General features: G+C 57.6%; 1 protein-coding gene across 1 annotated transcript in view; it reads left to right on the top strand.

Moving 5' to 3' along the window:
- The window catches only part of WNK2 (WNK lysine deficient protein kinase 2), a 136341-nt gene that overhangs the window by 105664 nt on the left and 11175 nt on the right, over positions 1–19502 (top strand). Inside the window, 9 exon segments of the mRNA XM_031654036.1 lie at positions 1204–2036; positions 2394–2463; positions 4718–4806; positions 4900–5588; positions 9556–9599; positions 9602–9763; positions 10769–10960; positions 11754–11852; positions 18412–18456. Coding sequence (XP_031509896.1) covers positions 1204–2036; positions 2394–2463; positions 4718–4806; positions 4900–5588; positions 9556–9599; positions 9602–9763; positions 10769–10960; positions 11754–11852; positions 18412–18456 — 2223 coding nt within the window.

The raw sequence follows: 19502 nt of genomic DNA, 5'->3' as shown, positions 1-19502 counted from the left end.
GTCGGAAAGAAGAGCAGTGGAGGAAATGCTTGTCAAATTAGTTTACCTTTGTTGGGCCAGGCCGGGGATGGGGGCCAAGGGAGTCTGGGGGCACAAGGGAGGGCATCAGGGCCCTAGTAATCTCCCCATTCTTACCTTTTATTTTTTAAACAGTTTTCTTTTTTTGTATGCATTTTCTTTGTGTGTTTTAAAAAGACAAAGTGGACTGGGCATGGGGGCTCATGCCTGTAATCCCAACACTTTGGGAGGCTGAGGCTAGCGGATTGCTTGAGCCCAGGAGTTCAAGACCAGCCTGGGCAACATGGTGAAAGCCAGTCTCATATGAAAAACAAAAATTATCCAGCTGTGGTCCCAGCTACAAGGGAGGCTGAGGTGGGAGGATTGCTTGAGCCTGGGAGGCAGAAGTTGCAGTGAGGTGAGATTGCGTTATGGCACTCCAGCCTGGGTGACAGCCCAGACCGTCTCCAAAAAAAAAAAAAAAAGGTTGGGTTGCAAGTGAGGAAAACTGGGCTCCAAGGCCAATTAAGTTTGAGAAACACTGCCCTGCCACCTCTCAGATGCCCACAGTCCTTGTGAGCCTGGTGGAGGCTCCGCGAGCTCCTGCACAAGGCACCGTGAGACTTGGTTAGACTGCTGGGGTTCTGGATTCCTCCCACAAGGTCACTGACCAGCCCTGGCTGCGCTTCTGACCATACCAAAGACTGGGGGTCTAAATCTGAAGGCTCCAGGCTCCTGCACACTCCTGGGCATGGAAGTGTGTACAGCTCACTACTTAAACTCTAATTTTTAAATTTCCTTGAATAACTTTTGTCCAGTGCAAGATAGACAAGAGCCGTATCTTTCCGGAGCTGTCCATGCAGGTGACAGACAGATGACAGGCAACAGCCACAGCTGATGGTCACATGCTGCAGAGGACACAGAAGGAAGGGTGGTGCTGGTTCAGCTGCAAGGGACACTATGGGAACCGGGACCTGGAGTTGTGAAGCTGGTGGCCCAGAGACCTGTGGGAGGGGTTACAGGAAGCAGCAGCCGGAGCTGGGCTGAGCTGCAGGCAGGCAGGAGCCTGGTGTGTCAGGAAACAGAGAAGACCAGCACGCTGGGGCCATGGCCAGGCCGTGTGAGGCATCTTTTTAGCCAGGGAAGAGACAGGTAGATAGGAACTGGAGTACCCTGGTACAAAGGCATTTTCCCCATTTCTTCTAGATCCAGCGCCCTATAAAGACCAGCTGTCCTCAAAGGAACAACCCGGCTTTCTAGCCGGTCAGCAGCTCCTGAGCCAGGCGGGCCCCAGCAACCCTCCTGGGGGGCCCCCAGCCCCTTTGGCCCCCTCCTCCCCTCCTGTGACTGCTCTGCCCCAAGATGGAGCAGCTTCAGCCACCAGCACCATGCCAGAGCCAGCATCAGGAACTGCCATCCAGGCAGGGGGTCCAGGGACCCCTCAGGGGCCGACCAGTGAGCTCGAGACTTCTCAGCCACTAGTGGAGACTCACGAGGCCCCGCTTGCTGTGCAGCCCGTCGTGGTGGGCCTAGGACCTTGCGCTCCAGCTCCAGAGGCCGCCTCAACCAGGGAGGCCAGTGCCCTAGGGGAGCCCCTGCCAGCTCCTGCACCTGAGCCCAGCCCCCACAGCGGGGCCTCACAGCCCGCCTTGGGTCAGCCCACTCCCCTGCTTCCTGCCTCAGTGGGGGCTGTCAGCCTGGCCACTTCTCAGCTCCCAAGCCCACCCCTGGGACCCACCGTCCCCCCACAGCCACCCTCGGCCCTGGAGTCGGATGGGGAAGGGCCGCCCCCCAGGGTGGGCTTTGTGGACAGCACCATCAAGAGCCTGGACGAGAAGCTGCGGACTCTGCTCTACCAGGAGCATGTGCCCACCTCCTCAGCCTCAGCCGGGACCCCTGTGGAGGTGGGCGACAGAGACTTCACCCTGGAGCCCCTGAGAGGGGACCAGCCCCGCTCAGAGGTCTGCGGGGGGGACCTGGCCCTGCCCCCAGCGCCTAATGAGGCGGTTGCAGGGCGTGCCCAGCTGCCCCAGCCCTTGGTAAGTAACTGCCTTGTCCCAGAGACACCGCCCTGGGTCAGGGGCTGGAGCCCAGGCGCGAGCCCGGGGGTGGGCAGGCATCTCGACTATGCAGAGCCACCCTCACTCAGGGCCTGTCCCTCTCTTGATGTCCCACCCACGTGTGTCTGACTCACCCGTGCATGTTTTGCAACAAGTGGCCCCTGTTTGGGGTCATGCTTGTGCAGCGTCAGGTGACACAGCCCCATCCATGCACACAGAGGGACTGGGACAGCCCAGGGGCAGCTTGAGACGAGGGGAGTGGATTTGCAGATACAACTGCTGAGATGCTGACGTGTGAGTCTCACAGCTCTTCTCTTTTTGTGTTTCTTTCTCCAGGTGGAAAAGTCAGAACTGGCCCCTACTCGAGGGGCTGTGATGGAGCAGGGCACATCTTCGTCAATGACAGGTAACAGCTTCCTGCTGAACCCTGCGTTCGCAAGGTGCTGCCCAGCTTCCTTGCCCCAGAACCTTCTGCATCCACATCCTCATCTTTCATCTTTTAAGGGATAAAAGCATTTCTTGAAGATCCTTTTATCTGTAAGGGATCCTTTAGCATCTAGGGTGGGGCCCAGACACAGCAGGAGCCCGTCATGATTTAATTCAAGCTTGTCCAGCCTCTGGCCCGTGAGCTGCATGTGGCCCAGGATGGCTTTGAATGGGCCCAGCACAAATTGGTAAGCTTCTTATGAGCTTTTCTTTTTCTTTTTCTTTTTTTTTTTTTTTTTTTGCAATTTTTTTTAAAGCTCATCAGTTATTGTTAGTGTATTTCATGTATGGCCCAAGACAATTCTTCATCTTCCAATGTGGCCCAGGGAAGCCAAAAGACTGGATGCCCCTGGCTTAATTAAAACCTACAGAGTTCTAGAAGGAACCACATGCTAACACTCCAGAGAGAGGAAGTCCTCCGGGGAAATGGATAAAGCCCCGGTTGGTGGGTGCTGGGATGTTGCAGGGACTTGTCACAGTTCCTGGACTCTCCAGTGGCTGAGGGTCTGCACACGTTCCAGTGGATCCACCCCAGCCCTTGCTTTTCTTCAGCAAGGTAACAAGATGCCCACAAAAACCCAGGCTTACTTCAGCTAAAGCCGAGCAGTGCGCTGGGGGGCCCTGTGACTGCTGGGAGCGCCAGGGCCAGGGCAGTCCCTGAAGACCTGGTGCAGGGCTTTCCCTTGTGGCTCCTGGCTGCCACTGCTGTCTGTGGAAACGCCTTTGCTTTGCTTCTCATTTCATTACCTGCCTGCCTCGGTGTCCCTTCTAAGGGAGCTGGACTGATCTTGTGAGGTCTGAGCTTCCTTCTCAGCCCGGGCTTTCTTGGGGGATGGGCACAATATGAATCAGGATTCCCGTGAGCCTCCTCACGGAAACCTCAGTGCACATCAGCCACAGGTGGGACCCTGTAGTCCCGGGCCATGTTTATTTCCAGACTTTAAGAGAGCTTGTGGCAGCTGGCACTGGGGTCAGAAGCTGTGTACTCAAGGAACTGGTGATGTTTAGCCTGAGGAAGATGAGGGACGGGGCAGAAGCAAGAGTGCCTTTGCACAAGGGTGGAAACGAGAGGTGGTGTTGGAGTGCCAGCCCTGACCACGCTGGGCTGCGTGTGGCGCTCTTCTTCCTTTGGCCTCGTGCTGTGAGATGTGTCCGTCCCATGGGCCCCTTGGGCAGATGAGCAAACTGAGCTTCAGTAACATACAAATGCTATAACTTGTACTCCAAGTCCATGCTCTTTCCAAAGTGCGGAACTCATGGGGGAAGCTCCAAGGACACGGATTCTAGTTTGGCAATAGTGACCTTTCCTGGGGGTTGGAGCCATTTAGAAGTGGAGAGAGTACATTTGACAGTGAGCCTCCTATCCCTGGAGGTGGGCACGGGGATGTGAAGAGGGGAGTCAGGTGTTGCCCACGGGTTGGGGACACGTGATAGGGACTAGATTTGGTCTCCTTGGGAATCTGATTTGGGTGTTGTTCCCTTGTGGGTTTCCAGTGGGGTGTGCAAAGGAGACACGTGTACATGTGCGGGCGGCCCCAACCTCCCCAGAGACTCCGTCTGCCCTGCCACCTTTCCCGCGGCCCATAGGTCTGGCTCATGCCCTGGCCTGCCCACGAGTTTCTTTTGTCACATGAGGGTCTCAGCTCAGGCGAGGCCCCCATGTCAACTTGCTTGGCTTTTCTGATTGCCTCTTCACGGCAACCCTGGGAAAGCTGGTCAGAAATAGCTCCCTAGACAGAGAGCACTGAAACAGCTGCAGGTGCAGTGGGCGACAGTTTTTGAGATACCCTGGGAGCAGGGCTGGAACCCGGCCCCGTTGATCTGTGTCGTGGGACCCTCTCACATCAGACGGTGGGGCGAGACAGGGTGCTGGCCTTCGGGTGCACAGAAGGCCTGGCTGCACGAGGGTGCCCGGGGCTGACGCCTCTTCTCTTGCCCAGGTTTATTGGGCGTCTGTCATAGAATGCCATGGGGCCAAGACATCGTGGTGTATTTTCAGTTCCCAAAACTGCTGTGAGCACCCACAGCTGGCTCCTCCCAGTGCCCACTCCCGTTGTCCTGCCTGGCTGGCGGCACTCCCGTGGGGTCACTTTGGGCTGCTTTGGGTCAGCTGTGAGCCATCTCTGCCTCTTCCTCCTCCTTCAGCCCCAGTAACGTTTCCGATGTTCCCACAGCAGAGGCATCTCCCAAGAGCATGCTGGGCTATGACAGAGATGGAGGGCAGGTGGCCTCAGACTCCCGTGTGGTCCCCAGCGCCCCCCAGGTAAGGGCGACTTGACGACCCCCTGGCTGGTTGGCAGGGTTTGCTCTGAGCTGATGCTCACATGAAACCTCTTCATCTCCGCTTTTTCCGAAGGATGTACCTGCTTTTGTGAGACCTACACGCGTGGAGCCCACAGACAGGGATGGCGTAGTCGCTGGAGAAAGCTCAGCAGAGCCCCCTCAAAGTGGCGTGGGCATTTCCACAGCGGGTGGCCAGGCCAGCCACCCCCAGACACTCGGCGCTCGAGCTTCAGGGTCCCCTCGGAAACGTACAGAGCAGCAGGATGTCAGCTCACCAGCCAAGACTGTGGGCCGCTTCTCGGTGGTCAGCACTCAGGATGAGTGGACCCTGGCCTCCCCCCACAGCCTGAGGTACTCTGCCCCTCCCGATGTCTACCTGGACGAGGCCCCCTCCAGCCCCGATGTGAAGCTGGCGGTGCGGCGGGCGCAGACGGCCTCCTCCATCGAGGTCGGCGTGGGCGAGCCCGTGTCCAGCGACTCCGGGGACGAGGGCCCTCGGGCGAGACCCCCGGTGCAGAAACAGGCGTCCCTGCCCGGGAGTGGCAGCGTGGCCGGCGACTTCGTGAAGAAGGCCACCGCCTTCCTGCAGAGGCCTTCTCGGGCCGGCTCGCTGGGACCTGAGATGCCCAGCAGGGCAGGCATGAAGGTCCCCACGATCAGCGTGACCTCCTTCCATTCCCAGTCGTCCTACATCAGCAGCGACAACGACTCGGAGCTCGAGGACGCTGACATCAAGAAGGAGCTGCAGAGTCTGCGGGAGAAGTAGGTCCTGTGGGCGGGAAGCGCCGCCCCCTATCCCGGGCCGTGGCACCGCTTCCCGGTTGTGAGGGAACCCTGGCACTGGGGCTGAAGTCCTGGCCAAGCAGCGCCCGCTTGGAGCTGCCAAGCAGGTGACAAGGGAGTGATGAAGGCTTTTGTTTTTGAGACAGTCTTGCTCTGTCACCCAACCCGGAGTGCAGTGGCGCAATCTTCGCTCGCTGCAACCTCCACCTGCCAGGTTCAGCGATTCTCCTCCCTCAGCCTCCCGAGTAGCTGGGACTACAGGTGCCCGCCACCATGCCCGGCGGATTTTTGTATTTTTAGTAGAGACGGGGTTTCACCATGTTGGCCAGGCTGGTCTCAAACTCCTGACCTCAGGTGATCCACCTGCCTTGGCCTCCCAAAGTGCTGGGATTTCGGGTGTGAGCCACCAGGCCTGGCCTCCCTGTGGTTTCGAGTAGGCAGTCTCCCACTCAGAGTCCTCCGGGCTGGGCCAGCCACCACCCTGCTGTCTGCCTGGCTTCTGGCTTCTCTGGATGCCACGCCTCCTGCTGCCCTTGGGGGTATGTCTTGGGGGATCGCTGAGGCGTGTGTCTTCCTCACTCTCTCTGCCTCTCATCTGTCTCCTTCCCTCTTTCTTCTTTTCTCCTTCTCTCTCTCTCTTTCCCCCCTTTCATTCCTTCTCTCCCTGTCTCGCTTCCCCTCACTCTGTCTCTGCCACTCTCTCTATTCCTATATGTCTCTCCTTTCTTTGTCTCTGTCTCTCTCTGTCTCTCTCTCCCCCTCTTTCTCTTCCTCTCTCTTTCTACTTGTCTCTTTCCCTCATCCAGCAAATATTTATTCTGTCTTGCTGCAGCTGGGGGGTTACTGAGATGTCCTTTGGGATGGGAGGGCTGACACCAAATTCACCAGTGCCTGAAGGCACATGTGTAAGTCGAGTCGTGTTGGAAATCACAGGCTTAGGTGGGAGGAGCCATGCACATCTTTCTCTCCTACGAACCCTCTCTGCACAGTGTGCACAGGGGCTAAGAGACTGTCTGCCCAGGCTGGTGGGGTGGTCAGTGCCGTGCATTGAGGATATAGTGAGTGTCTGTGTGTTCATGCAGAACTGAGGAGGGAACTGGAGCTGCTGGGAGAGGCAGGAAGGTAGGGATGGGTGGAATCACTGCTGATCTTAGAGGCATCCAGGAGGGTGGCCCCCATTGGCCACATGGCTCAACAGACTCTTGGTGGAGGCCAGAGAGTGGATGGGGCCCAAGGTGGGCATGACCTAGAACTTTTTGGGATAGAGGGCAGCAGATCCTGGGCACGTTTGCTCAGCAGGAATGTCACCCTGGGGAGACAGTGGTCAGAGTCAGCAGGAACAAAGGGGAGCTGAGATGTTGCCAAGCCACAGCCCAGCTGTGGCTGCTACGAAGAGAGGCTTGTGGGGGGCAGGAAGGTGTGGATGTGAAAACACTGGGGAGAGGAGCTGCTGTAGGCTCTGAGAGCCTATATCCTGGGTGACAGGGGCCAGGAGCCAGAGACAGAGGGTAGAGATAATGGGGTAGGGACTAGAAATGGCAGAAGTGGTTGGGAGCCAGGGGCAGGTGGGGCCTAGGGAACGGGCAGGGAGAGGACCGGAAGGAGAGAGTTCCAGGAGCCTAAGAACAGGAAGGTGGATGCTGGGAGGGCCGTGGAGTCCAGGGGGAATTGGGGGCTATTTAGGAGAGGGTGGGGTAAATTTTCAGCCTCAACTGGGAATTGAGGTGACTTGGCCTCTGATAGGCAGTAGCCAGCAGCTCCCCAACCTTCCTTTCACTTGAACCCTCTGAATACCGAGGTGCCTGTGCCTCACTGCAGCATTTCTGCCATGAGTGTTGGGGTTTCCTAGGACTCCAGGAACCCTGTGCTGAGCCCAGGCTGTGCTTTCAGACGTCCCAGGCTGCAGGGCTCTGTGGTGAGCAGCCCAGGGGCAGCTTGGAGCAGTCAGGGCACCCCCAGTGTGGGAGCCACATTGCAGTCTGGGACCGTGGGAGCTGGGCCATGTGGGTGCGGCCTCGGAGCAGAGCCACCAGCCTGGATCAGCTCCAGCCTAGATAAGACGCTCCCCTGCCCACGTAGCCGTTCCCCAACCCTGGGGCAGTCAGCACTCTCTTGAAATAGTACTCCCTTCCAGAAGATCATCTGATTCCGTGTCTCCCTGGTGTTTGTAGGGAGAAAGCCGTTTGGAGTTTTGTTTTTATTTATTTCCTTTTTTTAGTAGAGGAAGTCATTAAAAAAAAAAAAAAAAAGCCTATGTGGCGGGTGTTGAAATTCAGGAGTAAAATCAGAACTTGTTTCCTCATTTCCGACCTTGTGAACTACCTGTTTTCCTTGTCATCAAAGGAAGAGAAGGGGCACTTGGGGTGAAGGCAAGGGTTTACAGGCCTCCAGCCAGGGCCCCTGGGGTGGCCTTGGGCCTTGCAGAAGCTCAGAGCACTGTGATGCAGCAGGGAGGCCCAGCTCCTCCCCTCCCCATCCTCTCCTCTCCATCCTCCCCTCACCTTCCTCCCCTCACCCTCCTCCCCTCACCTTCCTCCTCTCTCCATCCTCCCCTCACCTTCCTCCTCTCTCCATCTTCCCCTCACTTTCCTCCCCTCTCCATCCTCAACTCACTTTCCTCCTCTCTCCATTGTCTCCTCTCCATCTGGCTGTACATCATCGTTCATCCGTCATTAATCGGCATCTCCGTCATCATCGTCATCATCACGAGAACGCATCATCCCGTCTTCGATCGGTAAATGTCGTTACATCTTGCATCATCATCGGTGACCATCGCATTTGTCATAAATTGGCGCGTTTGTATCGCCGGTAATATCGCGTCATCATCAGGCATCGCCATCGTTCATCATCGCGTTCATCATCGTCATCCGCATCGCGGCAGAAAAATATCGCGATCATCATCATCATCGTCATCATGATGAATGCGTGATCATCATCGCGTGCCGCATCATCAGGTCATCATAGACATGCGTCAGTCAATGCATCGTCATTGCTGCCAGCTGTCATGTGCATCCGTCATCACATCATCAAAGTTAATGCGTTGGGTTTATCGTCATCATCATTGCATCACATCAGTGTCAGAACAGCCATCATCTTATCGGCCGGATCACATCATTGACCAGATAATGCCATTTCCGTCATCACGGCTCGATATCACATCGCTGTTAATGGTAGACAACCATCGGCTGACGGCATCTCGGTAATATCATCTCCGTCATCATCGATGTGCGTGATCATCAAAACAGCCAGCGGTTTTCATGCGTCATCATCATTTCGCCATTTCGTCATCACATCGATGCATCACATATCGTCATCATCACGCATTTTGCATCACTCGGTTGTCATCGCGTGCATCATCATCATCCGTCATCATTGCTCCGTCATCTATCATGGTCGCCAGCATTTCCATCATCCGTTTCCCTCACGCCTTCCTCCCCTTGGCCTCCTCCCCTCCCGCATCCTCCCTTCGGCCTACTCCCCTCCCCATTCTACCCCCCTACCTTCTTCCCCTCTGTTTCCTCCCCTCTGCATCCCTTGGCCTTCCACTCTCTGTTTCCCCCATGGGGGAAGTAACACACATTTGCCTGATAAACAGAGGCAGTCTCCGGTGCCTGGCACCTGCTGGTTTCCCCTCGCCTGTGTTCGTGTTTGGGACTTTCATTGTAGTAATAGGAGACAGAATCTAGGTATTTGGAAGTTTGCAGGGGCTGGTCTGGCGTTGCCGTTGGGCCACATCGATTAGAGGCACCACTGCCAACACTCCCCACATTTAGATGTGAACAAACACAGTGTCGTTTACAGCCCGGGCAGCTTTGAGTGGTCCAGGCCAAGGCACAGGGGCGGGAGCCCACCCCTGCACCCATGATGTTCTCCCCACGAGCCTCCCTCCTGGAGGCTACAAGTGAAGCTTGCAGAGAGCCAATGGCTCCCTCCTGTCCTGCAGGAGGCACCTGAAGGAGATCTCCGAGCTGCAGAGCCAGCAGAAGCAGAATGTGAGGCTCTGTATACGCGCCTGGGCGGCCGCTGCCCAAGGCAGGCTATCCACTGCAGCACCCCCACTGGCCGCCGGAGGAAAACCAGCAAGAGCAAGCTGAAGGCGGGCAAGCTGCTGAACCCCCTGGTGCGGCAGCTCAAGGTCGTGGCCTCCAGCACAGGTCGGCCTCCGGGCGCAGGGCTGGGATGGGAGCGGGCCTGGGGACCCCTGAGTGAGCCTGGGAGGTAGGAAAAACCTGTGCAGAGTGTGACACCTGGTTCTCGAGACCACTTTCGGGGGTCTCCCCTTACTGAATCTCCTTTCCCTGGAGCAGGGGAGTCATTGCAGCATGAAGGCAGTCCTGGTCCTCTGTCCTCATGCAGAGAGAGGCAAGGTCCGTGAGTGGGCAGGGGCTGCTCAGTGCTGGGCCTGAGCCCCTAGGCTGCAGGCTGTGCCAGGGAAGCTCAGGCTGCCCTCCCTCACCTGCTCCTCTGCAGGGCACTGCGTGGACGGATGGCGGCTGCTTCCTTTGGCCCATTTCTCGGTGTGTGCCAGCCGAGCAGCTGTCGTTAGGGGCCGGGGAGGACGGGAGGACGGTGATGATCTCCCAGTCTTGTTAAAGCTGACACCTAGTCCTGGAGTGGCACTGTCCTGGCCCCGGGCAGTCACCAGCCCACATCCCTGCGTGTCAGGGCTTCCTGAGGCCTGCTGAGCAGCAGTGCAGCCTGCTTGCTGGTTGAGAGCCCCGGCACTCTGGGCTGGAGCCCCTGTGAGCCCAAGTCCCCAAGCATGCCAGGCAAGCCACCGTAAGCTCACTGTAAGCCCACAGCCTTCGGGGTACACATCCATGAATTATACCCATTACACGAATTCAGAGACAGTTCCCAGAGCTAAGGGAAGACTGAGATGAGAAGTACACAGGCCACTCTGTGCCTGGGTGTGTCTTCTGTCACTGTATTTGCTCAACACAAGTCCCGCATGGTAGTGGGGGCTGGTAGAGACTGGGCACTTTCTTTGCTCTTCCCCATCACTCCTGTGTGGGAGATGCGGCCACGTGCCTGTGCTCTGCAGGAGATGTGAGCTTCCCCAAGGTCACCCAGCAACGAGCAGGCAGAACAGACTCGATCCACACAGCCCCGACCCGGCGGGCCTCATCGTGCCTGTCGCCTCTTCTCCCCCCGCCCAGGTCACTTGGCTGACTCCAGCAGAGGCCCTCCCGCTAAGGACCCTGCCCAAGCCAGTGCGGGGCTCACTGCAGACAGCACGGGCCTGAGCGGGAAGGCAGTGCAGACCCAGCAGCCCTGCTCCGTCCGGGCCTCCCTGTCTTCGGACATCTGCTCCGGCTTAGCCAGTGATGGAGGCGGAGCGCGTGGCCAAGGTGATTTCCAGCTTGCCTGTCTCCGAGCATGTGCTAGCCACGTAGGGCCTCAGTGGTGTCCCCAGGAGCACGCCCGTATTGTGTAGAGGGGTTGTGAGCTGTGGCAAAGGCTGTTGAGAGGCTTCTTTTAAAAAGGAGAAAGAAAATAAAAAAGACGTAGTCTGTGGATGAAAGGAATGGAGTTGTCCCAACCACCACCAAGTCTTGCTTGTCAGCAGCTCAGGGGGAGGTGATGCTTTGCTAGAGCGGACCTTGGGGAAGTGGCTAGGACTGGGGAGGGCAGGGGACCTGGCATCCGGCCGTGTGCTCCGGCGCCAGTTCCCAGGCACTGGCTGCCCCACCCCCACCCCCACAGCGGAGCCAGATGGTGCTAAACACCGGGTCCTTCCAAAGTCCAGAGGGCCGGCTGGGGGGACGAGGGCACAGCTTTCGAGCTGGGAGTTTGGCCTTGAGGAGGAAATTCTCTCGTCAACGCTGCGTGGACAGCAGCAGCTGCTCAATAAGGTGCTCTCCTGTCCTCACCATCTCTGTCCAGAGAAATCATGGTGACCATGAAGCCGCCCCGCCCCGCCCACCCCACCCTGCCCGCCCCTCTCCGGGCTGCTTCTCTTCTGCTCTCCCGCTGCCTCCTTCCCATTACATGGTCAGTGGCTTTGGTGCTCCGGGCTGGGCTAGATGGAGCCGTGGATGTTAAGTGACGAGGCTGGTGTGGCTGTTGGTGTGGAGGAGGAATCGCAGCAACCTGTACTTGATGAGTGTCTCTTTGTTTTCTTCCCTTTATATTCATTTGCAGGCTGGACGGTTTACCACCCAACGTCTGAGAGAGTGACCTATAAGTCTAGTAGCAAACCTCGTGCTCGATTCCTCAGTGGACCCGTATCTGTGTCCATCTGTCTGTATTTGTTCTTTTGTATTTTATCACCTCCTGGCCCTTGGTTTTCTCCCCCGACCCCCTCCCTGTCTTCATTACCTTTCATACATTTCATAGGATGCCTCCCCCACCCCATTGAAGTCACCTATTTAATATCAAAGTGGAACCCCATGAGTCGGTCCCCGGAGCGGCGGCCGCCCGCACCTACCCCCCAGCCCCGCACAGCGCGTGTGCATGCTCATGGCTGGTGCCTGGGCACGGAAAGCATGTGCAGCGGCTGGCCTGCCTTCCGCCCCGGGCACCTCTGCCCAGATGGTCTGGGGCCCTTTGCGTTTTTTTCGTCACCTCATTTATTTAATTTTTTTTATGTTGGATGTAGTTTTTTTTTTCTGTTGCAATTGTGGCAAATATACATGTCCGCTGTTCCCAGTTCCAGCGACAACAAAAAGACAACCCCAACCTCCTCCAGATGCACAGTGTGTGTCACGCGTGTCTGGACTGTGAAGACATGCACATAGTGAGCCTATACGGTTCTAAAGGTCACTGGAGGGCGTGGTTTCTGTACCAGGGCCAGATCCCAGCACCCAGTACCCTGCCTACCCACCGCCCCGCGCCCTGCATGTGGAAATGCTGAGAGAACGTGCTCCAGTTCGGGCCTCCCCAGCCCCTCCCCACTGGAAGGGCAGGTCTGGTCCCCTCTGTCATTGCTCCTCACCCACCGCTGTCTCCAACCCAAAATAGGAGAGTGACGGCCTCCGGGGCAGCTCTTCTTTGGAGCATGCATCCTGCCTGGCCGGCTCCTTCCCTTCCTCCAGCCAGTGGGAGCACTTTAGTTGCTGTATTTTCCTGTCACCTCCTGTGACCACAGGGATGAAGTCAATGACACAGTTCCTCCAATCGCTACTAAGCCAAAACCCAGTCCCAGCCTTGCTCAGATCCCCTGGAACACAGTTAGTGCCCAGGATCTCCATCTCCAGGGAAGGCTCTGCCTGCCTGGGGCCAGTCCCAAAGCAGGCAGTCTGTTTTTCACCCTCAGGACAATCGGCCAGTGAACCAAAAGCTGCGAGATTTTTAGGCTTTTGTCTTTTTAACAGGAAAATTAAGCTTTTTAACAATTGGATTGGATATGCTGGTTTGGGGCACGTGACTTTTTGCTTGTACAATAAAGATACATTGTACTTGTTGGGAGCCAGAGGCCATGCCCGTGGGAGGCGTCCACTGCCATCCACCCACTCCATCAGAGGTCCACGTGGGTCATCGTTCTCCAGGCAGGCAGGTCGAGGACACAAGGGCCATGTAGAAATGCCAGGGCCTTCCCAGGGCTTCCCGTTCGTCTGTTTAACAGGCTGCCCTGTTTCGGCCACCGTGTCGTCTGGGCCGTTAGTCTGTGGGTCTGGGCGGCCTGGTGTCTGGTGAGTTGCTGAGTTGAGTCTGGGGAGGGGTGGGCGCCTCCCCCCACACCCCTGCGTCTCTGGGTCCTCTTATGGCAGCCAGCTGTGGTTCCTTCTCCGCAGCCGGTTCCCGGCCCTGCTGGCCTTGTGCCTCACTTGCTGCTCCTCTTCCGGCTCCTGCGTGTGTGGCTCGATCTGGGGCTGTCACTGGGGGCGAGGGCACCTGGGAGACTCAATGCAGGGCGTTGCTGTCGGGTATGGCACCTACCCAGGCCCCACTTCCACCCCCGTGCTGTGTTTTGTGGTATTGCTTGTTTTCACGGCTTCGCCCCCATCAGGCAAGTCTTGGTCTTAGTCTTTTTGGGCCATAACGTCTCCCCCAATCCCCTGACACTCTGAAGTTGCTGGCCAGGGAGAGCCCAGGTGGGCCCCTGCCCTGGGCACCTCTCAAGCCCTGTCTGGATCAGCTCCAGGCCTCTGAAGTCTCTGCCACTCTGCTGGGATGTGGCTGGGACGGGCCCCTCCTGTCTCTGCCCTGGGCTCTGGAGGCTGGACTTCTTGTTGAGCCATCCACTGGCACATCTGCCGCTCCTGGGTAACCCACAGGGCAGCGCAAAAGAGAAGGGAGAGCTGTGGGGTCTGTGAGGAGACCAAGCACCTCCAGAGGAAAGACTGCAGGGGCGGGGGCAGCCCTGTGAGCGCTGAGGCTGAGGACTTGGGCGGAGGCCGTGGGATTGCGCCAGGCTTGGAGGCCAGGAGGAAGGGATGCAGGCAGGGGTAGTGTGAGCAGATGGGCAGGAAGACGCTGAGATGGGTGCATGGAAGATGCTGGGGGGTCGGGGGTTGCGCTGCAAGTAGAGGAGGAGCGGGGTGGATGCCAAGGCGCGGCTAGGGAGGGGCAGCTGGCGCAGCCTGTCCAGCCGTCGCTCCCTAGGGCCTAGGGAGAGCTTTCAGCTCACTCTTCTGGTGTGGGGCACCCCACTTCCTGGAAGAGAAAGTTCCAGGAAAACAGAATGTGTTAAATTTTGAAGTGTAGAGGGATCCTGGCCTCTGTGAAGATCAGAGGAGATAAAATGGCCCCAGGCAGGGTGGGTTGAGGCCAGGCCAGAGGGTGGGCTGGGGGTGCCCAGGTGGCTGTGCCCAGGGATAGAGCAGGGCAGTGCCGCAGGCACCTCCAGAGGCCTGAGCTGACTCGAGGTGCAGGACAGGGAATAAAGCAGTGGAGGCTGGGAGCAGCAGGTGGACAGACCCCTAGGGAGTGCAAGGCCCCTGCTTGGAACCCCTATGAGCTGGGCCCCTTGGCACAGACCTGTCACCCAGCTTGCAGACGCCCCCTTGTGGTCAGCAGATGCTCTGGGGAGCTCACATGACTCAGTGCCCCAGAGCAGTCTTTTTTTTTTTTTTTTTTTTGAGACAAAGTCTCGCTCTGTTACCCAGACTGGAGTGCAGTGGCGAGATCTCAGCTCACTGCAACCTCTGCTTCCCTGGCTCAAGCAATCCTCCCACCTCAGCCTCCCAACCACAGGTCTGCACCACCACACCCAGCTACTTTTTTTTTGTATTTTTAGTAGAGACAAGGTCTCACCATATTGCCTAGGCTGGTCTAGACCTCCTGGGCTCAAGCGATCCACCCACATTGGTCTCTCAAAGTGCTGGGATTATAGGCGTGAGCCACCTCACCTGGCCCAGTGCATTCTAAGGGATGTTGCCCTTGGAGACGGGGAGGAGGGTCAGGTGCCGATGCTGAGATGGCACCTCTGGTCATGGTTCTGTTGGTTCTGCTGGTTAGAAACGGGTCCTTCTGGATCCTCCCAGCTGACCAGGCAGGTGCTGGCGCCCTGTGGGCCTTTCTCTGCACGCTACAGCCACGGGATTTCTCTTTGGGTTTTCTCCATGTTGGCTGTTGGCTGCAGCATGTTTGGCTCAGGCACCCTCCGGTGTCACTGCACGGTCCCTTCTAGGCCTTCTCCCACCGTGGAATGCTTTCATCCCTCCCGGCGGGGAGAGAGTGCGTGCTCAGCGAGCCCCTTTGCAGCAGGTGTTCAGGCGGCCTCGGGGTAGAGGGCATCCAGAGAGGAGGGCCCCCACCCTGCACTGCGCCCACCAGGCCCTGCCCTCTGCAGCCAGCGTGGTCAGTGCTGCGTACCACTGTGGGCTGTCTGTGGAGCAGGCCTGTGTGTGACAGGGCCTAGTGCAGTGTGGGGTCATTTCGCTCAGGGCAACAAGAAAACAGCCTCAGGTCTCCCTGGGCAGAGCCAAGGCGGATCCTGCTTCCCAATGCATGCTTTGTAGACAGTTTTTGGCTCAAAAACATGGTTGTTCAATACGTAGACACCCTAAAAGGGGTTTCGTCCCTGGATGCCCGTTTTTCTCTTGTGAAAAAGGAGCCAGTGCTGACCGTGGTGGGGGCTGACCAGCTGAGGGCGCGTGGGAGGTTGTAGGGGACTGAGGTGAAGCCACCAGGGTGCCCGTGACGGGAGGTGAGCTGCCCTGGCTGTCTTGTGGGCTGCTGGGCGGTATTGAGCCCTGTGAGGTGAAAAGTGAGTGTGACAGATCGCTCAGGGGCTGACCACGTTTTAGGCCCCCTGTCCCAGGCACACACCCTCAGTTTGAATCCTTCGTGGTTGAGATGTCTTCTTGGCCACAGGCTGAGGGTCTGGACGGGGCAGGTGCTCGGGCCACCCAGAGGCCAGGGCCGTTGACCCGAGAGCAGGCTGTTTCTGTGCCGGAGCGAATCAGGGCTGGAGTGGGGAGGGAGCCTCCGCTTGTGCCTCGGGGGTTCAGCCGATGTCGGCTGCACAAAAGCAGGAGATGCCAAGTCCAAGAGCCGGCCCTCCTGTCGTCCTGTGTGCTGCCACTTTACATTCTGGGAAGAAAGCAGCGGATCTCCCAACAGCTGGGATGAGGCCGCCAAGCCCCCACCCCAGCACCACTGAGCAGTCCAGGGCCTTGGCGCTGCCTCTTCCTGGGCCTGGCTAGGGACGGAAGCCCCACCGGGAGACCGAGGTGGGCCTGGCATCAATCAGCAGCCTCCTGAAAGTTTCCTTCGTTCTCCCATTGCTGCCTTATGGACAGGAGGTGTGGGTGCTTGTCCTGGCACAGAGCGAGTGGCAGGGGGCCGGGGGGCTGTCTTCGGGTGCCATCTGCATGGTGGGCAAGTGAGGGGCAGCGCCCAATGCAGGCTGAGGCTCTGGAGAGGTGGACTAAGGAGCCACCTAAGGATGGGCAGGGCTGTCCAGAGTGTGGAGAGGTCTCTGCCCCAGTCCAGTTGTCTGCTGTGAGTGGCCTTGAAAGGCTGGCACCCATCAGTTTGCCCGGAGGTCTAGGAGCCGTATGCACACTGGTCACTGGGGCCCGAGTTTAGGAAGGGCCCATGGAGGCCTCCGTGGGCCAGGGTTGCTCCCTGGCTCTGAGCAGGTGCGGTGTCCACACACCCCAGACCCCGGGTTCCCAGGGTGGTGAGTCAGTCCCAGCTCTGATCGCAAGTCCAGGCTCCCTCTGGTGGTTCCCAGCCGGCAGCTGGCCTGTTTGGTGTTCTTCCCAGCATGGCAACAGCCAGGAATTAGCCCTGAATGTAGAGTTCCAGCCACACCAAGAGCTACCAGATAGGCACAGAGCAGCTTTTTGAAGCACCTGGCTTAGGGCCATCTACATGGGACCATGGGCTATAGCCCCCCACAAAGCCTGCCAGGGAAATTGGTGCTCACCCAGTGCCCCTACACATTGGATCCCCCCTAGGCTACATCATAGACTTCAGGGGCCCCTCCTGCGCTACAGAAAACCAGCCATACCTCCCCTGCAAACTTCAGTGAGCCATCGAGGGGATATCAACTCTGTGTTCCTGGCAGGGTTTCATCTCAGAACAGAGCAGCCAGGGAACAGCCCTTCGGAGCTGCTCACCCAGAGCCTACTGGTCTGAATCCCCCCCCGCTGGGCTCCCTCCTTTTTATTTGAACAGTAAAGTCTGCAACAGAACGCCACCTCACCTTTCTTTCCCCACATTAGCTCAGGAACAGACAGAATGGACTAAAAATACTCAGTTGAGCTAAGTTTCCAAGTCCAGGACGCACAGCTCAGGCCGAGCGTGGGCCGAGGAGCTGGACAACAAGTTGCCCACTGTCCCCCGAGGCAGGAGGCATGGGCCCTTCTGGAGAAGGCAGGCAGACGTTGCCAGGTTTTCTGAGTCCCTGGAAGATCAGAGTCGCTCCTGTTTGGGTCTCTCGGGAACAGCTCCCTGCTGCGGAGGGAGTGTGGGCTGGAGTGTAGACAGAGCCTCCGTGCTAGTGTGGCTTTGCTGAGTGACCTTGGGGAAGCCTGAGCCTGTTCTTGCCCGTCCCAGCTCTGCCTGCCCATAAGGATAAGCGGGGATGGCCGCGCCTTCCGGCCCAGCCTGCCCTGGGGACCTTGTCCCCACCAGGCTGGGCACTGACTGGCTAGGACGTTGCATTCAGTGTACACCAGGTGGCCTCTGGGTAGTTGGGACCAGTCAGTTTAGTGGCGGTCCCAATTACAAGGAGGCCAGAAGTGTTCCAGGCTGAGGCCTTGCCCTACCCCTTGTGGATACTGACTTGTAATGAGGCGGCAGTGTCCCCAGACATTGGGGTCAGTCCCTAGATAGAAACCCTCGGGTCCTCTACTCAATGCCTGCCGCTGACCTCATCACCTGAGGCAGCCATCTGAGATCCAGACTTGGCCTCCAACCTGCAAAACAATGTATCTTTTTGCACTTGGAAAACCTCTGATGGGCTTCGGCGGCCAAGCCCAGCCGTGCCCGGCTCCATTCCAGAGCTCCCGTGGCCGACTCTCAGCAGGGTGTCCTGCCTCCGTCAGTGGGGCTCCCAGAAGCCTGATGTTTGAAAGCCAAGCGCTGTGCTTTGCTTTTTTCTTTTTTTCTTTTTTCTTTCTCTTTTACTTTTCTTTGAATATGCTTCTAGAGACAAACACTTCTCCCTGAAGCTTGGGGGCTTGGCCCTGGCACCTCTGCCCCCTCGGCGAAGCTCGTGGGAGCCTGCACCCTCTCTCCGGGGGCTGCCCCGTTTCCCCCAGCCGGGTCGGCCCTCTCTCTGAACTGCTGCCTGTGTCTGCCCCTCCCTGCACACTGACGACTTTTGCTTAGTGTGGTAGCGTGTCCCGGTGTGTGCTGTTCTGCCTAACTCTGTGGTCTTGTGTCGTTTCTTTCTCCCTTGCAGGGTCTGCCCTGAAGCGTCTCTGCCTAGGCAAAGAACACAGCAGTAGTAATTATCCGGGTTTTTTCCCCCTTTGTCCTCTCTCATTGCATGGGCTTTCTCGTGGCTAGTACACATCAGGGTTCCCGCGGCTGGGCGGGCGTGGGCCGGCCCTGTGCCTGCCCCGCGCCTGCTCCATGCCTCTCGGCCAGGCGCCGCTTCGCTTCTGCCTGGCGGGATCGCTGCCCTCGGCTCCCCCGTGTGTCTCCGTGGCGCCTAGAGTTTGTGCGGTCTCGCCAGTTCACATCTAACGGGCTTATCCTTCCCCGGAACACCCGCGAATTGCCAATCATTAATTGGCTCCTTTTCCAAAACCATAGGAATGAGTATTTCCTTGAAGTCCTAAAGATGAGTGCCTCCCCACGAGGAGAGATGCCAGGACTGAGTGGATATTAGTCTCCCTGGGCCACTCACCTTCTCTCTCTCTCTCATCTTTCTCTCTTGAAAAAAATTTTTTTTTCTTTTCTGGCTGAACTTTTCATGTAGGAATAGCTCCATGTGTGTCAAATCTCATCACTAATTTTTAATTGTCTGTGTCTGTGCTTTTTCATTGCTAGCCACTAAAGTCCACTACATTTTGGGACAGCTTGTTTGAAGAGATGGTCATTAGGCTGTTTTTCTATGCAGAACATTTTTAAATTGGCTTATTCAAAATTGCCAACCAGAAATGACATGTGTTGCGTGGAAAGGGTATGATTTAAAAATTTTAAAGTCTCGTTTATGCTTTGAATGAAGCAGCCGAGTGCTCTGGTGTGCTAATAGTCAGCAGAGCGGCTCCCAGCTCACTCCTGCAGCAGGGCGTTGGCCGCAGCCCACGGCAGGAGCCGGTGGGGCCTCATGAGGCAGCCCCAGGCATGGGTACCCTTTATGAATACCTTCCTCTAACGCTCTGGTCAGGACAATTTCTACGTCTGGAATTCCAAACAACCAGACCATTAAAATTCATGGGAATGCAAGTCAGACAGCCCTGGCAGCCATTTTCCCGCGGGCCAGGGGGCCGCCTGCAGGCCAGCCAGCCGCGTGTGCTGAGCGCCCACACAGTACTCCACCGCCCC

The sequence above is a fragment of the Papio anubis genome, chromosome 13 (genome assembly GCF_008728515.1).
Source record: "Papio anubis isolate 15944 chromosome 13, Panubis1.0, whole genome shotgun sequence".
Classification (NCBI taxonomy): Eukaryota; Metazoa; Chordata; class Mammalia; order Primates; family Cercopithecidae; genus Papio; species Papio anubis.
The sequence above is the reverse complement of the archived record's forward strand: the minus strand, read 5'-3'. Positions and strand labels throughout refer to the sequence as shown.